Source organism: Spodoptera frugiperda, chromosome 2 (assembly GCF_023101765.2).
Source record: "Spodoptera frugiperda isolate SF20-4 chromosome 2, AGI-APGP_CSIRO_Sfru_2.0, whole genome shotgun sequence".
In the NCBI taxonomy this organism is placed as follows: domain Eukaryota; kingdom Metazoa; phylum Arthropoda; class Insecta; order Lepidoptera; family Noctuidae; genus Spodoptera; species Spodoptera frugiperda.
In genome coordinates this window covers 7,834,280-7,858,957 of record NC_064213.1, presented here as the reverse complement: position 1 = coordinate 7,858,957, position 24,678 = coordinate 7,834,280, and the positions used below count along the sequence as shown (strand labels likewise).

At 34.0% G+C, this 24,678-nt stretch overlaps 2 protein-coding genes across 10 annotated transcripts in view; one reads left to right on the top strand and one right to left on the bottom strand.

Annotated features, from left to right (window-relative positions):
* LOC118269154 (acyl-CoA Delta-9 desaturase) overlaps positions 1 to 24,678 on the bottom strand; it is a 204,108-nt gene that overhangs the window by 105,450 nt on the left and 73,980 nt on the right. The gene's annotated exons all lie outside the window — the stretch shown is intronic.
* The window catches only part of LOC118269136 (kazrin), a 117,616-nt gene that overhangs the window by 67,200 nt on the left and 25,738 nt on the right, over positions 1 to 24,678 (top strand). For 8 of the 9 annotated variants that reach the window (XM_050698262.1, XM_035584066.2, XM_035584067.2 and 5 more), the window contains exon 2: positions 24,191 to 24,435. In XM_050698262.1, the coding sequence (XP_050554219.1) occupies positions 24,400 to 24,435 (36 nt within the window). In that variant the 5' untranslated portion in view covers positions 24,191 to 24,399. Of the gene's footprint in view, positions 1 to 20,846; positions 20,891 to 24,190; positions 24,436 to 24,678 lie in introns of those variants that run through there. The other variant, XM_035584065.2, reaches the window with a different exon arrangement.

The following is a 24,678-nucleotide window of genomic DNA, read 5'->3' as shown; positions in this document are numbered from 1 at the left end:
TCAGAAGGTGAAGTGATAAATCTGTGCGGTAGGCGACGTGTGCGCCCGAGTGCCGCCTCCATCTTAATTTATATCGCACAGGCCTCGCACTGAATGGCTCAAGTATTTGTTGTAACACACGGGTTAACCGGGGCTAACCGCTTTAATGCTGCGCTTAACAGACCGGGTTTTTGCAAGGGTTTTTTTTTGCAACCGGTGCAATATTTTTTGTCAAGGGTTTTTCAGGTCGGGGTAGATTTTAATGGTATGTGTTGTGGATAAGTTGTTTTTGTTGTATTGAATGAATTTGTTATTTTGTACTCATTACCTGCACAGTTATTACATAGTACATACATACATACATACATAACCTCATACCTGTTTGCCATTGGAGTAGGCTGAGACCATGAATCATGAGTCGCGGAATTTCTATGTAGAAATATTCTGTAATATAAGCTTCATCAACAATTATCGAAATTTGTAAAAAAACATAATTTCGTAACAATCAGTAAAACGATAAGCCGTATAATAAAATCTGATACATCAAACATTAATAAGACCCAATCTTGATACAGCAACAGCAATCACGAAAATTTAAACAGTTTTACAATTTGGTGAAGTTGATCCTCTATTTATAAGAGAAAGAGCGAAATGACAATTAATCTCACTAACTCCAACAGTGACAAAGCTAAAGCGGGTTGGAACGAACTTATCGCAGTTGAAACAATTGAAATAGGGTGCATATATAAGTACTATTGCAGATTAAAGGATAGAACTGATATTACTAGCTGTTTCTAGGAGATTATAGCAATTTGACTGTGTTTAGTTCGAATGAAGTGGCAGCACTAGCGATTTTGGTCCGAGTTTATTATTTTTTTCTAAAGCATTTTCATCGAGTAGGATAGATTGTAGTTTCTATAATGGTAACCATGGTCTATAATGGTGGCCAATGGTGATTGTCTTACCTACAGTCGTCACTATTTTTATAGAAGTAGAAGTAATTAAAATTGGCAATTTCATCTTAAAGTAATTAAAATTGGCAATTTCATCTTAAGTGTTTTACGGTATATTTATTAAATTTCTCAATTCACCTGTACTTTTATCCAGGATTAATTAAACGAGATGGAAACCAGTATTTCAGTGCAAGCACCCTTACCGTCGAATATCTCCACTTCTCCAATATTCACTGTAACAATTTGTAACTCTCAATGCCTTACAGTTGACTTGTTCTTTAATCTCTCTCGGCTCCGCATTTATTAGCTGGCTGTCATTAAAACTTTGACAAAACCTTGTCAAATGCGCGCCCGCGCGTACATGCCTTTAATGGCATTTTGTTTAATTTATGTTCAACTTTCATTACCAAGCACTTCAGAGTTTTACTACTCACACTTTTTTATGAATATAATTTTCTTTCAACGGAAAATAAGGCCTCCCTGGAGCTTTTGTGGCTTGTTTATTCGACCTTTTTTGATATCATTAATTCTGCGAATGTTTCTTGTTTGTGAAAGCATTTCATGTATTTGTTTTAGTAAAACGGTTTTAATGGAAAACATTAAAATGAGAACAGCACAATGTTATTAATTGTTATATGAAACAATGTTCGTCAATTACTCGTTTGGTTGTACCTCCATTAAATGATCAAATTAAACTCGCACCAAACATATTAGTGTAACGTGAGGCTTTAATAATTTTAGTACTAATTATAATGTGATTCATATTTCAGTGTTGTTTATCTGTTTTCACAGCGTCAGCATAAAATACAGAACATCAGTAAACGAATAACAACATTGTTATGAATAAACGCGAACCTGTGTACATGTGATGCGAGTTGCTTATTACAAATAAGCATTTCATGTTAATTGATACAAACAGATTTGAAATTTGGTCGGGCACAATTATTACCAATGTAAAATGTTTAGGAGCGTTAATTAAATCCCGCGCAGTGAACGACCCACTGATTAAAAAGGAAATGTTTCCGTTGCCTTTGCGAGGTATTAAAGAAATTACGTCACGCCTCTGTTTTTGTGACCAATTAACGTCGGGCTAATTAAAGTATAGCTTTCTTTTTATTTCCCTTCCTTAGAAAGTGAGCATTTAAAATTCTATTTGTCAGTTTGTCATTTCGTTTTGAGTTTAGTGCCCATTGTTTTATAGGCAACGTTAAGATAACGTAAATTAACGAAATTGTTGAAATTCTCTGTACAGATGTACAATTTACATGTCAAATGAAAAGAGGGGACGGTGTTGTTTTTAACTAAAATAAAAATATCTCTCTCTCCTGTCTGTCTGGTCGATCCCTTATTTCTGAATCGTGGTCAGTATCTGGAGCGAATGATCTGCTTCCAGCGGTTCCTGTCCGGCGCGTTTCTTAAAACATGTAAAATTTCAAGATCAAGTCTTTTACCTAATAATAAAAGAGGGGCAAAAGTACCTAGATTATTTTAATACATACTTAAAATGTATCAAACACAAAAAGTGCTCCATGTAACAGTACCTACTGAATATCCTATATAACTCATGTATATTTTCCTTTGGAATGTATTTTTTTCTTGGCATCATGATAAACTGTCAGTCAAGCTCCCTATATACAAAATTAACACGAGGAACAAGCTTCCCCTAACATGATTTAACACATTCCTCGAATATTAGTAATTTGGTAAGAAACCGCAGCATTCCGAGGTGCGATTACATAAATTCTGGCACAAATAATTTTATTCGAACATAACTTTGTGTGATATTAGAGGTATTCACACGTTGTGCCTTTTCTCCTTTTATGAGCACAAAGAATGTTCGGAGTTTTACTGTGTGGCCGGTGGGTGCTAAAAGCGTTTTTGTGTGGAAACCTCCCATCACTGCGCCTCTATACAATCGGAAAATAAATTGAATTTACGATCCGTTATTCTGAAACATTAAAGAGTTTTGTTTGATTTTTATTTTTTTTACGAATACGAGTACGGTACGACCTCTTTTAACAGAGAACGTTTTAAAATGTTTTATTTCGTTTGTTTTTTTTTAAATATTGTGTATTTGACGAAACGTATTTTAATATTTTATTTATATTGTTAAAATTCGTTTTTCGGCGTTCATTTTGATTACCTTAATGTTAAAAATGGTATTTTATTTTTATTAACTCCGACCTGACGCATTCTTCAACAAAAAATTAAGTCCATTTTCATGATATTACTATAGTACAAGGACTGGTTTAAAGGACACATTTTAATAACATCTAATTGAAAAACACCATGTACCTTGTAATATAACACACCATACTTCAGATACAAAATATTCCCCTTAACACAACAGTACTATACGTAGGCAAGCGAATACTTGACGCGGGTACTAGCAACCACAGTCAACAGCAGATCAACCTTCCACAATCTACCAACATTTTTCATTAGAATTCCGACTTTACATCAAAACGAATAAAGTTGAAAATTGCATATAAATAATTGGACAGGTTGGTGTAGGTTAATGTGCTGTTAAGTATACATGGGGAGCGGTATTATGATGCCCTGTTACCGACCACTTGAGCGCTGAGCTTTTTAATTAAACTCTATGGTTAATACAGGGTGTATGATTGTTTGTCGTACAATTAATGCGTATCTTACGGGGATTATAGTATTAGTTGGTGATATGGTTGGTGGGTTATGACGTCATGTCGTGTTGACGTGTAGACGTGGTACTTATGTGTCAGTAATTGTGATGTTTGATTATATTGCTGAACCAAGAACAAAGTGACATATAGAAAAGTTAAGTGTGGGAGAGCCATGCTACGACACGAATGGGTCGGCGCGACCGGATTGATACCACGGCCTTACAGAACACCGACGTGAAACAACGTTTGCGTTGTGTTTCGTTATGAAAGTGAGGCCCAATTACCCATCCTGATTATTAATTCACGATTTCCAAATAAATTAAATTCGTAACCCCCAACAGGGCGGTAATGCACTTGTAACGCTTCTGGTTTGCGCGTGTCTATGGGTAGCGGTAATTGCTTACCATAAGGTGATCCGTCTGTTCGTTTAAAGGCTTAAATCATAAAAACAAAAAGAAAGGTTTTGGCAGTGAATATATTATAATAACATTCGTGAGTCGATTTGTTAAATGAGTTGAAGTTATATATTTTTACCGTGTTTTTTCAGTGCGTTCTCCAAAAGAGCTAACAGAAGAATATTCAGTGTACAACACCTAAAAAAAAAAGGTTTTACTTTTAAAATCAGTATTAAAAACAATTCTGAATCATACTTTTATATCAAACGTTTCAAAATTCAATATATTTTTTTCGATTACACTGTAATTTCGTATTGCAGCGCCAGTTTATTTAATACTAAACCAGTTTCCAACTGTAACACTTTTATTCTAGAGGTGTTCGCCTCTAAAGCTGACGTCTAGACGTTTATTTATTCGATTACCGGCTCGAGTAAGCACTTGAGACTTTGTTCAATAGGAATCGAGTGTACAACTTCCACAACGATTAAATATCGATTATCTTGGGATTGATTCAATTTAGTTGTTTTACAATGCAATTTGATGGCTGATTAGAAGTGAATACGATAATATTAGCACTGTTATTAATGTCGGAGATAAGTAAAAATATATTAAAATTCTACACAAAATATTATATTACTCAAAGTTACTAAATTGAAAATACCTTCGCAATTAATATTCTAAATTAAAAAAGCAAACTTTAAGTAAAAGAACTCCTACAACATTAGCTTCAATACTAAATCACAAATTACAGCTAACAAAATACTACGGCTACGCTTTTCGTAGCACCCCGCTACGACGGTTACGACGTAGGTTATTAACGGAGTAGGCTACGATTCGGCCTACGAAGCTAAATATTAAAAGAAAATTTTGTTACAGTTACAATCAGACTTTTCTTACGAGTCCCTAAAGACATTTTAGTATAAAGTTTATATAATATAGATGCTGTAGTAGCCTACGTGAAATTATAAGCCGTAAAATGGATTGAGTTGCTTGGTTGGCTTAATATCTTTTTAAGTTTATTTTTTTCATAATCTTTCTAAACTTACTACGTGACATGTATCTGTATGGTTTGGGTTTAAATATTGTTTGGTCTTTCACGTCGGATAATAGTAGGGTAGGCTTTGCAATTTTTATGTATATGTCACATAAAGAAAAGACGTTTTTTAACAAAGGTATAAAGTAAAATGTTTTATGGACAGCCTTTCTATGTCATGTCGTCCAAAGCGGACCTTTTTAGAAAACATACTTACGCATAATCTTCGGATGAACCAAAGCGTATCTCACACTTGACCGAGTTCTCTTTCATCTCGAACGATTCTCCACAAGTTTTCCATAAATCTTTACGATTGACCTCGCGGCCTGACAAAATGGTAACATTTACCTTTATGTGTCAATTTTTTTATTTTATATTCTTGTTCTTTTATAAGACCTTTTATCTATATTGTTCTGTGAAACTTCGGACTTGATTTTTTAGTGTACTTGTGGTTACATAATGACATAAGTATTGTTGACAGGTCAAGGTAATAAACGTGTTTTAAGTACATTATAATGTGAATAAAAATTAATGAATCGGTATGTTTATACGAAAAATTTAGGTGGTTTCTTTATGATGTGTTCAATATTGTTAGTACTTTTAAGGGCAGAAAATCATCCAATGACTTCTCCCGCCTTGGGCGAGACGAGAGGGAGTGTCAGACTATTATTGACTAAAAACCATTCCATTCATTCTTTTTCTTTTCGAGCTAGAGTCCCAAAAAAACCCACCAGGTATTATTGTTCGGCTCTGGATATTATTGTTAGTCTGATGCGTCAAAATAATACATATAGAATCGAGAGAGTCTCGAAAAGTATTAAACAACTGATACCCATTTTCACATTATTGTGTTTCTTCAAAACGCCGTATAAAGTTACCTCCAACAAACTGGAGTGTGCGTAGGCGCTGTGTGGGCGACACGTAGGCTGAAGGTAGGTGGTTAATAAGAATTACACTTAGGAGTCAGTTTTCACAATAATATTCAGTCAATAAGCAATTTTCTTTTCTGATTTACAATAAATGTGGCTCTTTGTATTGTTAGAACCGTTATTCACATTTTAGAGAAATTAATAAGTCAAGCACTGTAGTTGATATTTTAGTATTGTAATAGGCTTAATGTTTTCAACTCGTTTTGTCTCGCTGCCTTTATTTATGTAAATATATAATTTTGTAGGTCAAGTTCCTCTGCATCAGTAAACAATAATAACTTATTATTGTCAATACATTTAAATCAAGCTTTAATAATTACGGAAATAAAACTTGTCTTGGTATTTTGTAATAATAAAATATTCTTCCTAGTATAGGCATTCAAACTTAGCGAAGTCTCTTATTTTAACACTTTGAACGCTGTGGTGGTCACCGGTGACCGACGTTAGCGGAGGGTTTGCCTTCAACAGTTTTCTATTGGCAGTCAAAGATTTAAATTAAGATGTTTATCTGTATTATGACTATTTTATTACAATGAATGAATGTGTTTCTAAATGTTTCGTTTTTTTCTTTTCAGGTACTAGCAGTAGAGAATTACACATAACATTCGTGGGTTCGTTACACTCTACGATAACATCGTGGGTATGATACACTCTAAGGGGTGAGTAAAAAACGAGTATGGAAAGAGTAACTTTTTGACTAAACCATGTTACCAAAAATAAACATTACCAAATAAATAATATATGGCAAAATCTTTATGTGCAGAGTATTTCTGTGAATATAATAAAGTTGATAGCTCCACCTTTTATGTAAAGTTTTATGTGCCATCAATAGGTTTCATATGGCAATAGGGAAAGATATAGTAAAGAATAAAATATGTTACAACATAATGTAATGACGATTCATACTACATAGTTATTTGTTTTTGTACAAAATCAGAGGGCTTAGTACGAGTTTGTTTTACGTTTAACGAGATCGAAACGAGAGCGCGTTCTGCCTTCTAATTGGTTGGTTCATTCGTGTCGGCCAATCAGAGCGCCGAACGGGGCTTTTTTAGTTTTTGTTCAACGGCAAGCAAACCCGTATTAGGTTTACAGAAACATGGTATTAGTAAAATAAACGTTCTCGTTCGAACTGTCCACTATTTAGGGAAAAAACTTGTAACAAAACAAGCATTAATCAAGTTAATGAAAAAAAGGAGCTACCATAACTAGCTTAGAAATAAAACAGACGCTATACAAAAACGTATCAACTTTTTACGTGCAAAGAACAATGTCTCCGTTCCAATTGTTTTCCGATGGTGCTTGTTAGAGATGATTTTCCCCCACTTACCCCACTGGTGGGTTCACAATCACGAGCAGTGTGTTTATTCCGGCTCCCTACACTTTAACGAGCTCGCTGCACGATACGAGAGATACCAGAGTCAGTATACGGGCGATATTTGGTGTTTATCGGTAGTTCCGCTAAGTTTATACTCCGACAAGGAAAATCGTGAGGCGATCGTGGAGGGGGATAGTCCACCCCACACTGCGGGGGAGTTCTTTCTGATTGTTTAATTGGTATATTGTTTAAAGGTGTTTTGTTAATTGTATATTGATTAAGGGTAATTATAGTTTTTTGTACGAGTAGAATTGAGGTTACCACAAAAAGTGAAATACTGGAGATTACGGTTGTAATAGGCTTGTTGTTAATGAAATTTAATTGTTGTTCTGGCAATTATTGTTCGGTTGGACGAAACTCCATTGAAATTTTATTCAACTGTATTGTTTAACCGCCATAATTATAATGATCAAAACGCGTAATACTATACTTACATCAAAGGGGAACGCGCCTTAATGTGCCTAATAAGTCCCCTCTTTGATGTTCACCCATATCCGTATAACCAGATATTTGTGCCATAACCGAATTATAGGTAACACGCAGAATTTCCGCATTTTCGAACTAAATTCCAAAAGCGCGGGTAAATACGTCAGTTACGCTACGAACAGGGTTGATACGCAGAATAACGGTTGATACGCCAAACATACGCATGATACGCCGCACGCTCTTAATCCTGTATTGATGTGGGTTTGAACCGTTTGTGTTGGTTCCCGTAAATTACTGCCACCTGGGTGTCGTCCCAAAGGAAATTAATGTTTTGCATTACAATTACAATAAAACTTTATTGTGAGCGCGACAACGTATTAAAAATATTTGCCTTTTTTCATGTCACCTTTGTTACTCGTTTGTGATTTGTAGGGACGTATCACATGTGCGCATTTCGTTAATATTTCATGCTTTACGTGTTACGTCGCTTTTGACGAGGTTTAAATGTGTATGACACATACTGAACTGTCGATTGATGCTTAATTATTTGTTGTTATGTCTGTATACAAAAACACCAATTTTATTTATCTTGTCTGAAGAAAGCGTCGACGACAGCGATTTCTTTCGCTACCTATAGCAAACATTATGAAAAACATTTATTTGGTTTTTGACATTTGAAAAATTCAAAGAATACATTAAATACAGATGTATTTTAATCAAAGATTCCTAATAAGAAATGTCATTAGCACTTTTCCCGACCTGGAAATTGAATCCAGCAATTATCATTTGGCACCCGCGTTGCGCCGACGGATACTCGTGGTAGGCAGTAAACGTTTATTGTCTTAGTAATTGTAATAACTATAAACTTCGACAGTAAAACAATAATTACGGATGAGTTGTTATGTCGGTAATTGAGGACTTACGCCGTGTATGTAATTAAACTTTCCATTAAATACGACTTTGTAAGGGATATCGGGATTTAGTGTTGAAAAAGAGATTATGGATGGTATTATTTATAAGGTACTGATATTTTGTATATTAATAGTGGAATACTGTTAATACTTTATTTAATAGAGTACGCGGTTAACGCGGGTGGTTGGGCAACTGGCTGCTGTGCAACGGGTAGAGGTTTCGATTTCCTCACGGAGCTTCGGGCCTGGGTGTTATGCGTATATGAAATTGTAAGCTTGCAAACGCACCCACCGGCCCAGAAGCCTTTTTTCAAACAAAAGAACCTAACCCAAAGCAAAATTGCTGAAACATTATCTTTTCTTCACCTTGTTCTTCCACGGTATCATAGGTATCTAAGTAATATAATTAATGGAGATATACATAAGGAAGTAGGTACGTATTACTTCATTCTTCATGTTCCATAGAAACAACTGACACTATGTTGTTTTAAGTAACAGCTCCAGATTGTAGCGAATGTAAGAGCGGACGACAAAGTCTCGCTAACAACATTCTAGAAGAAGTAAACAAGTCCATTACAGAGAGATTATTTACTTTGTACAATGAGAACACTGTTTATTTCTACAATTTGTCTTCGCAAGCTCCAATCTAAGAGTTTTTAGGATTCATGTATTAGTTCATAGTATACGGGTTACGTATGAATTTTTTTTAGTTACAGACAATAAAAGGAGTACCTATGTAACTTACAAAAATATCATGATTTCCAATTACTGTAATAAACTTCAGAAAATCTGACCAATTTCCAGTTCTTTGGAATCAGAAGTATTGATGTCTTCCATTCCAGTTTTTAAACATATTTTTGTTAACCACAGCTACCAATACCAGTATAGTTAATAGTGGTCTTATGTTATTATGTTACAGTTAAAGACTTTTCAAAAAACTACGTTTAAAAAGTTTCATCTTCATCCATTTAAAAATACTATTAGAGAGAAGATAGCAATCACTCTCCTTAAAATACTTACTGACATTTAAGATAACATTCGGTGCTGACCTCTTTGGGTCCTCGCCAGAAAAGAGGCAGCATGGAGCTGACAGTTGAAAAATATAAAATCAGGTTAAAGAACTAGGTAGAGGTACACCTCTACTTAATTGTAGTATTCATAAATCGTGATAAGTATTAGTTTCTGCATTACTTAGTATGTGTACTGGTACTAACCAGAAATAGTAATAGTAAACTAATTCAACCTTCAATAAACGTGAGAATTTGGAAATATCAATCTTTGTTTTACTTCTAATCGATTTGAGATTCAACCTTTGGTTAAAAACAAAGACAGATAATATTCCTTAAGCAATTATTCTTGTATTTTCATCTAAAGGTATGAAATTATTTATTTACATTGTATGTAGGTGTATTGCGGTCTATTAAAATGTTACTGACGTCGACGTTCCGAAAGGGTGTCGCAGCCGTTAAAATAAACTTTATCGCCGGACACAACAATTCTGTCATCTACCTGTTGTTTCTAGCCATTTGTTACACAACTTTATTAAAAAGATAAATTATGCTTTTTATTATCAACACGCCTAATACCTATAAAGTCAGTTCTTTATTGAAATTCGTTCATAAACTCTGTGTTTAATGTGTGAAAAACTTGTCTAATTTAAACTTCGTGAAACGCCATTAAGGTGTTGTAAATAATAGGTAAATGGTGCGTGAAATGTATTGTGTTGTGACATGTAAACTTTGGGATATCAGTGACGCACCTGGTATTTTCTGAATGGATAGAAAGTACAGGGGTATAATACTTTGACTCGTTTTCTATATGATAATAGAGGTCTTTTTTGTAAACATTGAATATAATACAAAAATCTAACAATGCATTATCAAATAATATAGATCTCTTGAAAAAAAATTGCGTAATAAAGAATATTTTTTACGATGGTTGGTCCAAATATGGCTGATCCATTTCATTATGTATGAATGGGCGATACAAAAAGAGCTTAACTGGTAACAAAAACATACGTATAACAAACTTGTTAAACTTCGTAACTGACCATGTTATTTCTTGCACGCTATCTATGTAACATCTCTCAATATTGTACGACGTAGGTCGACTACCCGGGGTCACGAACCCAGCGGACTGGGACCGCTTTACATATGCAATTAACATTTTGACATCATCATTCCAGGGTTACCGCCCCGCTAAGCAAACACTCCAGATTTCTTTAAATTTTAACACGTTACACGCCACGTCTTAAATGTGGACGAAATTCTGTATTTTTTTTTTCAACAGGCTTTAAAGGGTTGTGGACTAAAGGGTTAAATTATATTCGGTGGTAGTTCTGTTTTTAAATGGTTTTTAAATGGTTTTGAAATGTTGCTGATAGTAAGCTATGCTATGCTAGCAAAATAGCATCATATAAGTATGATGCTATTTTGGGATTATATTTTCTGTTTAATACGAGTATATTGAAGAAAACGGAATGTCATTCTTTACATTAATCTTTAGAATCTACCATTGTTTTTGGAAAAATAAGAGCAGATCTAGAAACCTATAGTTGATTTTGTAATGCAATACAATAACTAGAATGTAAATTATTATATACTATTCTTATTCATAACATACTACAATGGCTTTTCACCAAAAGCAACATCAAAGAACCTTTGAATGGTCAGATTGACCGTAGTTTTTTCACCTATTTACTACAAAAGTATTATAATAATATAAAAAAGTTTCGTCTTTGTCAAAGCATGAATCAATAAACTCGAGTAGGTTAACGACCCACTTATATTTACTCGACAGCGATAAAATAAAACTGTGATATCACAATTACCATGTCACCTTTCCTTCGCACAGAGTCATTACTTCAATCACAACCATTTGGTATAAAAACTCTATAGGGAAAATCGTTTCCAATTTAGATATTTTTGGATAGCATCAAATATTTATTTTGTTTCATATATTTCTGGACAGTATGACGTCATAATTGTGAAGTGGTTTCACATCAATAACAGTGGACAATTCTGACCTAAGGCATCTCCTCGCATGAAGAAGGTTTGAGCGTTAATTACCATACGTAATACCAACAGCCGCAAAAAGCTTTAAACAGAGAGGAGTGGAAGGAGGATAGGGAGGCCTTTGCCCTGCAGTGGGACGATCATAGCTGAAATCTAATCTAAATCTAATACCAACAGTTTAAAAGTTATAATTGAAAATTATAAGCCTAGGTTTCCTCAAAATATTTTCCTCCACCGTTTGTAAATTAAATTAAATTATCTTAAGAAGTAGTTTTGCATAATATTATACTACTACTACTACGACTTAATAAATTTTTCGCAATTGTAGTTAAAAGTTAATAAGTGTGTGTTTATCGAATGACACCCACGGAAAGAGTATGAGTAGGGACATATATAATAATGTAATAATGTGGTTTTTGAGGAGGGAATGTCGTCCAATGACTTCTCCCGGCTTGGACGAGCCGAGAGGAAGTTTCAGACTCTTACTGACTAAAAACCACCCCGTTCCTTCTCCTGCTTTTCGAGCCGGAGTCCTGGTAAACCCGCTAAGTAGTCCGCAGCTTCGGGTCATAACGTAGCTAGCTCAAGCTAATAACAGGGTATTATGTTCAATGTTACCGACCACGTCCTTAGGGCTACCCACGTAAAAAAGAGATTTGGGATTATCCAAAAGCATTTGCGATAATGTTAAAGGTTACAAAATAAGTTAAACAGCAATGTTTTATTTAGAGGCGAACCTTAATTTTGTTTAAGGATTAAATATTTAGACGAACGCAATTTATTTTATAAACTCCGGTGTAAGAGAAAAGGATTTTTCATGAAATCTAAAAAGCCTTTGAGCTTCATCTTTATTTATTTTATTTTCAACAATATTTGTTTTGTAGAACAAACGTAATCATTCGTTAGTGAGTGAATTTGGGTAATGTATGACGTACAGACCTTTAGTTTTCATAATGTTACTATTTCTGTATAAATATATTACATTATGTCCTTTGGATGGTTCCAAAATGTAGCGGTTATATCGGAGAAACTTTAGAATTATAAATATATCAGTGAATTATAAAAAAAAGATTAATTGAAAATATTCAAATCATTATTTACTATGACTTTCCATTAACAAAATGCTTTTCAACAAAGGAATAAATAATTGAATTTTAAACGCCTTAATGATGACGTCAAAATAGAATCATTAACTAGGTTAGTAATAAAATAACTCAAACTTGCTTAATATTCCCTTAATAATGCTTTTGGGTTAAAATAAATACGAAAATGAAGTTATTAATTGGACCCTCGTAATTTCAAGATTGATTAAGACTGTAATTTACCTTGAGTAAATAAAACAGATTGAGTTTTTCATACCAATTATGAAGCAATTTAATAATTAAATATGAAACGTATGTAAGTTGCAGATGATTTATAGCAAACAGTGTTAATCATTATAATGCTTAAGGTGACAAAAAGACAATACTTTTGAGTGCAAATTCAAACGATACACACCAAAAATTTTACATGCATAGATACGTACATAATGCACTCCCATGAGGTTAGGCAAAGACTATGGAACGCAAATTGCTTAAAATCTAACATACCTCTTTCGCGTAATTAACAGTCACCAGTCTTTTCTTGCATGAATTATTGTTGTTGCTACATAGTGCATTTCAGGTCGTTTCTTTGTTTACTAAATCATAGCACAAATTAACGTCTTTAAACTCAAACCTACATAAACGTGTTGCTAATGAATATGATAGTGTTAAAACGTTAAAGGACAACCTTGTACATAGTAACAAAAATACTTTATAACAACTAAATTCTTAAAGTAAGCTCTCCGTAATGAAAAACAACATCGTTTTGATAGACAATAAACGTTGGTACGAGTATAATTGTGTTGCCACGACGGACGGCCACTGCAATATCTGCGTCAAGCACCTGAGCTCAAAGCGCTTTCAGCGACGTTTGCATAGGAAATTAACATCTTCATCTACTCCAGTATACTCGCTTTGTGCAGCTAAATTAAGCGCTGTTTTATATAAACTTGTACTTAAACAACTTATGGCGGATTTAATATTAGTTTTAAGATGATTCTTCAAAAATAAGGACTAAGATATATTTAAGGTGGGTGCTGTCTCAAGCATTCACGTTCGCGGATATTAAAATTCTTATACGACGTGTAGGAAGTTATAAAAGTAAGTAATTTTTAAGTTATTCTCGCGATGAAATAAACAGACAGTTTAAATGAAAGTGCTCCTTTATTAAGGAACTTAACTGAGAAAATAAATGTTGAAGTTTCTCGACTCGAATACTAAGGATACGATAAAATAGTTGATGCTTTAGTAGCTGTTCCATTTTATTATCCAAACTTAATTAGCTTTGAATATACAAAAAAAAATCCTCTACAAAAATGAAATATCAACACACGTGGATTAAACTAAAATTGTCGTATAAATTAAAATAGGCCGGGGGTACACAAGGCCACGGCTGATATGATCACGCGCGAGTTTATTGGGTTATTACGAGATCCACCTGACATTTCAATTACACGAGGATGAACCAACAGGTAGGTATGTAGAACCGATTATATTACAGTTATTCGCTCATAAGAGGGCTCATTTGCATGCTTGTGTGCCCCGAGCCTTATTAAAGGGTGCCTTGAATAATGATGCCGTGCTGTCGAATGTGAAATGTTTGTTAATGTGCTTCATAGTTTGTGTAATTGCGTATTTATTGTATAAATTAACTGTAATGAAGGTTTCCTTTTTATAAATACTATTTTAGTATTGGGTAATACCATGCAAGTTTTATTCTAGAATACTTTCTTTGAGAGTTCATTCTTATATCATAACACATAAGGCATAAGTAAAGAGGAACATATGTGCCTATTTTTGGCAAAAACGGGGTGTGTTTAGTACATTACTTTTTAAGGGTTATGTTATTAGTACTTAAGTTAAGTGGTGGGGGATGAGTTTATTTAATATTTAACACAAAATTGTTATCACACTCACACTTCACTAAGCAACATAAACGGTCAAAAACCAAAGAAGCAAACAAATCCTAAGTTAGAGGTCAAAAGTTAATAAAATTAATTTTATTAAAACTTTCGTGAGACATACTAAATTAATTATTATGTTATCGGTTTACTCACGTAACAGTTTGACGAGGAACTCGACTAGTTTCCAGCCATGCTATAGAAGTGATATTCATGAGCAGCATTCCGCGATATACGACGCTAAACTAGTGGAGTTCCTCGTCAAATAGTTAAGCCGATAACATAATAATTAATTTTGTGAATAAAATATTTTGTCGTCAAAGACTAAAGAATAAACAGTGAAATCACTCGGCAAACATAATGAGTACTCGTTTTTTACTTACCTCGATAACAACATCTCATAAAGATCATTGAATAAGCCATCATTATTCCCATACTCGCAAAACAGCTTGGTGTTTCAAGCGTCTAAGTATAAAGGGATGGTATTATACCCATTACCGCCATACTCCTCTCATTTCAACTCTACAGTAATGTTGCAAAACACATGCTTCTCATAATAAAAGGTCCGGAGATTGGGTATTAATTTATGTATGTACATGCCCAACACGTGTCGACATGCTATCTTTTCGTTCATACGTATTACCACCCTCTGTTGTGTTCTGTAATATAAATATTATCTTTCTGTATGACGTCAAACACCGTGAAATGTTATGTGCCTAGTATTTTGAGTAAAACTGAATACTTGTCTGTTTTATGAGGCTGTCACTGTTAATGAAATTATTACAAACTAGCGATCGTGGGCGTGCAATGGTGATATATTATGCATGCATTATACATACATATAGAAACTAGCGACCCGCCACAGCTTCGCTGGGTCAATGGTGGTGTATTATGCACTTAAATCACTCTATCTATTAAAAAACATAAAATCCGTTGCGTAGTTTTAAAGATTTAAGATTACAAAGGGAAATAGGGACAGAAAAAGCGACTTTGTTTTATACTATGTAGAGTGATAGTGATGTTAAGTGTTTCAAATGATTTGTTTATTTATTTCAACTCTTACAACTAATATTAAAGGTAAATTATATAACATAATGCGTTAGTGAGGCTCTTTATGTAAGGATGGGTACAAAGTGCTTCTGTCTGTCTAAGGGTAATTTTTGTACCTGTCTTCTTGTCAGTCTGGAGTCGGGCCTAGAGTTTCTAAAGGGCAAACACTCTAATTCTGTTTACCCTTTTCCTAAAATAAGACTTTACTTACGTACTTTTCAACAACTTGAATTTGATTGTAAAACATACCTACCTATTGTTTTATTGGAGAGGGACGAGAATTCAAATAGTTATTTCAGCTTTGATCTAGTTTTCAGTCTAGATTTCAATATTGGTCTGTTATCTGAGAGATTTGTATCGAAAATGCTTCAATATTATCGAAATGCAAGTCTAAATACCTAGTATCGAATTTCTGCGCTCTCATTCAATCGATGAGATAGATATAATTTGAATAGTAGGTACAATATTTAATGCTAGTTCTTAGATCCAATATTTACCTAAACAATAACTGCCACGTTATTACGTAATACAGGTATTTGGAGTTCCAACAATTAAATACCTCAAACCCGCCACTTACCGAGACATCTATCAATAAACTACGCTCGCGACGCATAGTTTGCTGTAACAATATCCTCAGATACTCGGAGATCTGCTTGAGCTAACTCGAATTCCGATAGTTGACATAGACAGTTTGTTCAGCAAATCAAGTGGGAGCCACGAATTCCGTGATATTTATTTATAATTAACTAGGAAGGAGTTGGAGACAAGCCCCTATCTAGTTAGTGAGTTTGTGTGGAACGGAACTTCATACTGCGACTGCTGTCGACGTCGGCTCCTAAGGGAACTTGCACCAACTTTTCCCGCTGACGGCACCGAACCGCGCATTATTACGGCGCGCAACCACGCCGGCACACTTTGTAAATTCTTGCGTCAAACTGTCAACTAAGTTATTTTTCGTGTACCTGCAGCCATTTATAATTCAACCTTCAAGTTTCTTAATAAATTGAAAGTTTTCATTATGGGGAATGAAAGTCCGTAGCAGTTTTTATTTTTAGAAACTAAAATATGATCACTTTTGTCCTACGTGGTGTAAAAATAAAATAGGTTTATTTGATTTTAACACGTAGTATTGTAACGTAGATCTACGCTAGAAACAATGTGTTTTCTATTGTCTCATATACCAACAGACAAGAGATTAATTAGTAATTTCAAAAATCAACCAAATACCTACAAAAAATAGGATTTACATGAAATACGCAATATCAATCAAATATTTTTTATTATAGACTTTACGTTTGGTTAGATACGAGTGCGACAAAACATAAGCTCGTATCGCTTACTGGAAAAAAACTAGATGCGCTTCGAGCGTGCTAGTCGATTAAAACGAGAACATTTTTACCCAGGCTTGTATAACCACAGGACGTTTTCAGATGAAGTTTGTATTCCAATTTAGAATTCCATGGATTATTTTTATTTTCAATCTTTTTTTGTATTTAATCCTAAGCTCTGTGAAATAGTTATGACAGCAATTATCGTATGGAAACTGGAACTATTTTTTTTTTTATATGATAACCGAACGACTATTTTAATTACTCTTTATCTTTTACACTCAAAATAATTACGAAATACATATGTATACACCATTAAATAACATTGATTGTATATTAAAATATATTTATTTAAATAACGGAAAATACGTATAATGAACTTCATTACAGAATAAATAATGAGTTCGGATTGATTTTAATTTCTGTCATTAATCTGCTCGTAATCGGATAAAATTGTACATACATTTTAAATTCCACTCGTGTAAAACGAGGTATATTGGACGTTACAATTTTATTTTATAATATTTCAACAGTCTATTAATCAGACTATGGATCATTTCTTCATAAAATGGTTTGAAATAATCTTTATACTTGTCAAGCGGATTGGAGATCGTAGTTTAAGGTTTATCGGAGAGAGTGTTGCTGCCCGGATCTCTGTGCAGACTGTCATACCCACGTGAAGAGCAGGGGTAGTAACAAATAATGTATTCTACTCAGCCGCCATCACACAGCATGTAAGTTTATAACGAGGACACGATCATGGCGACCGTTTCATGCAAGCTAGTTCACGTTAGTTAGATTTATATTAATAGTAGGTAACCAACTCATGTACCCCAGTATAGATACTAGATAGGTACTAGAATCGTAGTTTACAACTCGCGCGGGAGCTACAGACACCTAAGCCGAGTTTTGTTGCTCCCACGAGGAGTTATAGTTTATTCAATGTTCAAAACATATGGGATTTTGCTCAGTGATATTATTTTGTTTAGGCATATTTTGTTAGTGGTTTTATATATTGAATTCTTTGATATGAAGCGGTTAAAGAGAAACTTGTAACGACTTACAGGATTCTTTTGTTTTTAGATTTAGAAATTGAGAAAGAATGACAAATTAATTCCTTGTCAGTGTCAAATGAGGCCTTTAATTGCTGAATGGTCCCGTATAATATATACTTATTAATCTTAATACATTCGTGATCTTTCTTATAGTTTCATTTCTTGAATCAAATATATTTACGCTAACGATACGTGTGTAGAAAACAAATACTCCATGTTCTTCATTAGTCACGTTACGTACTTAATTAGTACAATAAAGAGAACAGAATATTACTCTACTTTGCTTCACAAATTATCGCCACGGTACTAGGACATCATAAATTGGAACAGCACACTCAAATTACACCAGCTTGTCCATTAAACTACTTGTACAATTTGAACATCAGTTTAATGGAACAAGCAACCAAATGTAGGTACCAGGCTGTTAGGAGTCTTAGGAGGTATAAGTAAATGTATTCGAAGTACGTCTGTCGCGGTCAGGTCTGCACATAGGAGATGGGTCTCGCCAACCAATTCTACACGAGATACGCCTGGTTAGCGACCGGCCGAACGGATTAAGTTGGTGACTTTGGATTTCTCTAGCTTAGCACTACGTTCCCGGAGTGTCTCGCAAATGTAGCTACGAAAGTTTTAAGTGATTAGCTGGGAGCTTCTGTTGATATGTTGAAATGTGGTCGATAAGATATTGAATGATTAGTTAACAAAGTAGTGTGCTTTGACAAAATAAGAGTTACAGAACACGTTAAAATAGTGAATCTGTAGAACAAATCAAAGAGATTTTTTATTTTTATTATGTAAAAGAAAATAAAACTGCCGTGAGAGGTATTTAAAGCAACGCATATTGTTCGTCTTCAGTGAATCCTTTTTAAAAGCACGTTAAAAAAAATGTTTTTCCTTTCTGTTATTCCATAAATAAATTCTTTAAATAATTTTATAGCCTTCATACTTTTTTCTGCATAAAAGTAATTAAAGTCTTTTGAAGAACATAATTTCTATGAAGACAATTTTCTCTATTAAATAAAGAGGGAGAGGAATGAGTAAATAAAGACGCTGCTTCATTTCTTCATTTCTCCGGACAGAAGGACGCGCATACTACAGCGCAAATTATAATTATTTTCTTTTATTGTTTATGTGACCAGCTTGTCTTATGTCTGCCAAGGCATTAGTATTCTGACATTGCACGCTATTCACATATCTTCATTACAGAAAACAATAGAGGCGGTTGGCTCATAGCGTGCCATTTCCACAATATGAATATAGAACAGCCTATAAACTTACTAAACAGTTTATTTAATATATAACTATATTATATTATTAATGGGTTGTTTAATGCTATTCGCTTTGTTGGACGAAGCCTTGGGGCGGTTCGCGCGTAATTGGGACGAGCCTTTAAAGGTTTATGCGGCCGAAATTTTGGATTGAATGGCCTGCCTGTACATAATGTTGTTCTATTCGCGGTGAGCACCTTTAGATTAACCGGTAATGTTCTTATTATTAAGTGAATTATGTTACAAAGCTTTTATTTTGAAGGGGGAATAAATTTTGTTAATTGATACTGTAATTATGTATGTAATCAACTATGTAGTAATCCTGAAATAAGTACATGGGTCCATATCACGGATACTTGTCTCATAAAATTGTTCTTTGATAAGGGGTTTAATAATGAAATATTTATTAATATTATTTTTGGTACGTGTGTACACATTTAACAACCATACTTACAAAAAAAAAATATTTAAAAAAATAAAGATTTATGGTTTTATATTTTTTTCAGAAATTTCTATATCGAACACCCTGTAATTTGAGGTGCGGGTAATTAATTCACGAAATGTAATTGACACCAGTGGGATGTTGAAACAAAATATTATTAGACAGGAATAATGTTAAATTAAAATATTTTCTTGAATAAATTAATGTTAATAATTATTTATACAACTTAATCTGGCAGGTTGAAATCGGAAAGAAAAATATGAATGACATTAAATTTACTGAAAAAGAAACAAATTGTTTTTTTTTTATTACAAATGGTTTCTTCCTTTTTTTTCACGATAAATGACAGTATCTTTGTCCTTCTGTCAGTCAACTATTAATATTACTACATAATTTCTTGACGATAATTTTTAATTATTGAAATTAACCTTAATTAAGATAACAACTTTTTAAGAAAATATAAATTAAAAAATCTAAAAAGATTTTTTTTATACTTTATAAACCTGGCAGGCATGCAACGAAAAAATATTATGAATGACATTAAATAATTAAAAATAAATACATTTTTTTTTATTACAAATGGCTTCCTTGTTTTTTTTTGGCACAAACGGCCAGCAACTTTTTTCAAGTGACCAAAAAGGTTTAGCTATAAGTTGAAGTAAAATATGAAAATAATAATTCAACAATATTAGATACGATGATGCTACAAAGCGGGATTAGTGTTCAGATTTAAACTTTAACTATTTATGGGTCTATTATAATGGAACAGTTGGAGGCTCTTCGTATAAGTTTCGCCGTAAATATAGTCTCAGTGCGATCCCCGCCATTTTGGATGATTCCCGTCACCTGTGCTCGAGTCGCCTGCTTTTATGATAAAAGTAGACAATTTTCATAAATTCAATTTATTTGCTCACTTTGCCCCTACAGGATTATTAAATTTCTAATCATTGTGATTAATGATATTCTACCATAATACTATTACAAAAACTGATTAAATAGAACCTCTTTACTAAAAGCTGTATCGAGTAGAAATAAAAAAAAATTGTCTATGGTTTCTTTTTTTTTGTACTATGGCGGAAAAATCACGCAATTATTCATTTACATGTAAGTAAACAATAAGTATTTTTAATACTATGTAGGTAACCACGTAAACAATATATTTTCCAATACCATGTAGGTAACTTCTACCACTTAACCAAAAAAACAACATAAGCCACATAATAAAATAACCTAAAATTAAATGCTGTCGAAACAATATACCGAAAAAACAACGTTCCAAAGTAATCACGTATCAGTAATCTCAAAAAAAAAAAAAAAAGTTGTTTGCATATGAGTATAGAAACAAAACCTCTCTGACTCCGTTTTAATTAAAATATGAAGTATTCAAAGGTTGTAATAACGAGGCTCAGTGCTCCACTCTGTTGAATTATAGCTTGGCTGTGGAGTTTAGGTTGAATAACGGTTAGAGGCAGAATACGCGCCCGAGCCCAGCGGTTCAGAATACGTCTATTTCGTGGCTTGAGCTCCGAGCTTGGAAAACAATTTTGTATTACTCTTTGCAATCTAGCTACTGCTATATTCTACCACATGATGTAGCAATTTGAACGGGGGAATGAATTAATATTGTAGTCGTATTTTTCGTGTAAGTAATTTGGTTTTGTGGTTTCAACTATATTTAACAACATACAAATTATGTATTCGTTGAATACAAGAAAGTATTATACCTAAAACTAAAATAGTTTTTTTTTTCAAAAGTAAAGTGATACGTTTTTGTATTACATATATTAAGAAACTATTACATAAAATTCGCGTTACACACTCACAGACAGACACTCAGAGATATTTAATGATTACTTATCCTTAGTAACGATTTTATATCGAGAAAAATTGCTAAGGACTAGGTTAAGTAACCATTAAATGACTCTATACGGCTCATAGTCAAACTTATTGCAAAACTACCAATAGCAGTAACGAATAAAACCTTTGCACTACATACCTACTTATGAACAATACCATATAACTTTCAATTCAAACAAAGATCCCCTTTATAAAATAATTTTAATTAAGATATTCAGAAAACATTAACAAATGAACAGCGAACCGCAGAACAAAGTTTTGTACATTGGATTACTTGTTTTCGTAGGAGCACGTACAACATACATACATACATAAGTACATATGTATCATGTTATAGAGAACTTTTGTATCTCCCAGTTCTTTGTGCCAAAGCCCGCATCCTCTCGTGAATTGTTTTCGTCGAGTGTGTTGTTTATCAAATTAAACATAACATCTGTTTTGGTTTAGAGAACTGACTTATATAGGCAGTTGTGTGTATGTGGCTATTGTCCCTTGGTGTAAATGTGAACTAATTGGAATGTTCTGTGCGTTTACTATGAAAACTTTTACTGGTATTATTCCATGTTACCGTGGCATAAAAAAATAGTGAATCCAAATCATAAAGAGACGATAGTTAGTTAACATTTACTGAATGAAGCACTCTTTCCATTATTACAATTTAAAACCTTACTCAAAAGTAATTAAAACGTTTCCAATAAACATTCCAATTTAGTTTGTAAAGTTGTTACCTCCCAAACACAATTGCCACTAACTACAGACATGTAATTTATTCGTAAAAGGTCAATAGAAATTCTCCTTTCAACTCACCGTTTACGAACAGTTCTCTTCAAACGTGACATTTTTTAGAAGTGACATTTAAAAATTGGTTTAATGTTAAGTCGGGGGAGGCTTCTAGAGCGGCCTGGAGACCTTTTTATGCAAATCTTGAAAGATGTGCCGGGACTTTTAATGAAACAGCGCAATTACTTTGATGAATACTGCACTCGTGACGTGACGACCCTTCTGAGAATGGGGGATGCTAAATCTAAATTAAATGCCAGGTATATATTGATTTAAATTAGAGAAACATCCGATCGTTTAAACAATGGCCTGTGGGTTAATTTACGATGTGTGGTTTCAAATTTATTGTATCTATTTTATCTATTTTCAATACTGCCTCAGTAAATTGATAAACTAAATGGGTAATCTTTCTTTTAAATATACCAGGTCTGGGTAAATTTTTTCTAAGAAACACAAATAAAATATTATATCCAAATTAGTTAATCTATTTAATAGAAAATGTAATTTGTCTCTTTTAACATAAACAATATGTATTTAATTTAAAACAAAATGTACCTAGCATTTAATTAAGACAATGTTTTACCTGCCTCAAAGTAAATAATAAACGAAAAGCTGTACACAGTTACAGCTCCCAGTAAATCTAAAATGTTCATTAAAGAAAGCACTCAGGTACGCTTTTATTCGTACTAAATTAAAACATAAAAAAATACATGCGGCGGGCGGTACTTTACGATGTTTATTTCCATCACAGAGCGGTTCAATCTCACCCCATGAATCGTCGACTTAGAGCAGCACGATCTGATTACTCGGCGAAATCAAATGGTCAAACACGAATAGAAAGTTACTAAAACAGTCTTCAGTGAGCGCAATCTAATAAAAAAGTAGATGAGACTCCCTTACGCAGCTGGAATTTTAATCAATTTTGCGGCCAATAACTGAAGCGGGCGGGCTCAACGAGCCGCACTTCGCAAATTACCGCCTTAAAGCGTTTGCTCGGACTATATTCATCAGCTTAAAACTGCTAAATGAAAAAATAAAACACAGTTCCTCAAATTTGCATAGCAGGCTCCATTACTTACATGAAAAAAATGTTTCATGTTTGCATTGGTGTATCGTGTTTGTGTAATTGCGTCAGTTGCCTGTAACAACGCGAACAGCTGTTTCAGTGCTCAATAAACAAAAGCTTTTTATTGTGGCACCGACAATTTTCGCTCTGTCGACTATATTTCAGTGAACAGCAATCCTTTCCTTTTTGTGCCTGCAGCGTGGGTGGTGTGAGGAGCCATTGACAAAAAGAATCAGAAGCTGACGTCAAAGACGAGGGCCGTTAGTACCACAGGAGACGCCGGCGTCGACCTGAATAATGAGTTTCACAAGTATTTTGACGGAACTTTAGTAGGGTTCGTACTTAGCAGGCAATTAAGAGCCCTTTTAGTATTTTTCTTGGTGGACGTTGTAATTAGTTCGCATGATGATTCAAAAGATTTCCGCAGAGAAAATGTTTTTTCCTTTTATACAAACTTCAGCTCAGACTGTAGAAAAATACTGATAGAATTATTAAAAGGAAGTAAATTGTTTCAATTACACAGAATTTTAATATAATTGATAATACTATTTTATAAGTAGGTAACTGCTTAGTTGGATGACAGTTTGGAACACACTATAAACCTAACAACAATACATTTATGAACACGAGCAAGTTAATTCAAAGTGTAACAAGTGCGGCTGCTGTATCATGAAGTTAACAATGAAATATGTTTGTTTCAGATAATTCCTGGGACGCGACGTCCTCATTCCGGACTGTCAGTGGAGTGCTGAGACAAAGGGGGCGCTCTGGAAAGTGGAATAGTTTCAATTTGTATTGAAAGTTTAGTGGTGAATAGGAAGTGTAACGAGCGTGTGGCAGGTGTCACGCGGAGACAATGAGGCAGCGCGGAGGGGGAGGGTAGCATGACAGCGCCTGCCACGGCGGCCTGATGGCGCTAGTGCGCCGCATACTAGGCGACGCCCAGGTGAGGACGAGCGCATGCACGATTAGCGCACGCCACACTTCGACAACCCATTGTTAGACCGTTTAACGGGAAACTCTTGACAACATCCTGCTACATGACATGTGGCTAGCGTGCACAATAACCCGCCGCGCGACGTGTCTACACACGCGACCTATTTGTGTAGTAAATTGAATGAAACTAAGTAGCTAAACATATCGCATGCTGGATAATAAAAGTTTATGGTTACAAATAGCTATTTGTGAT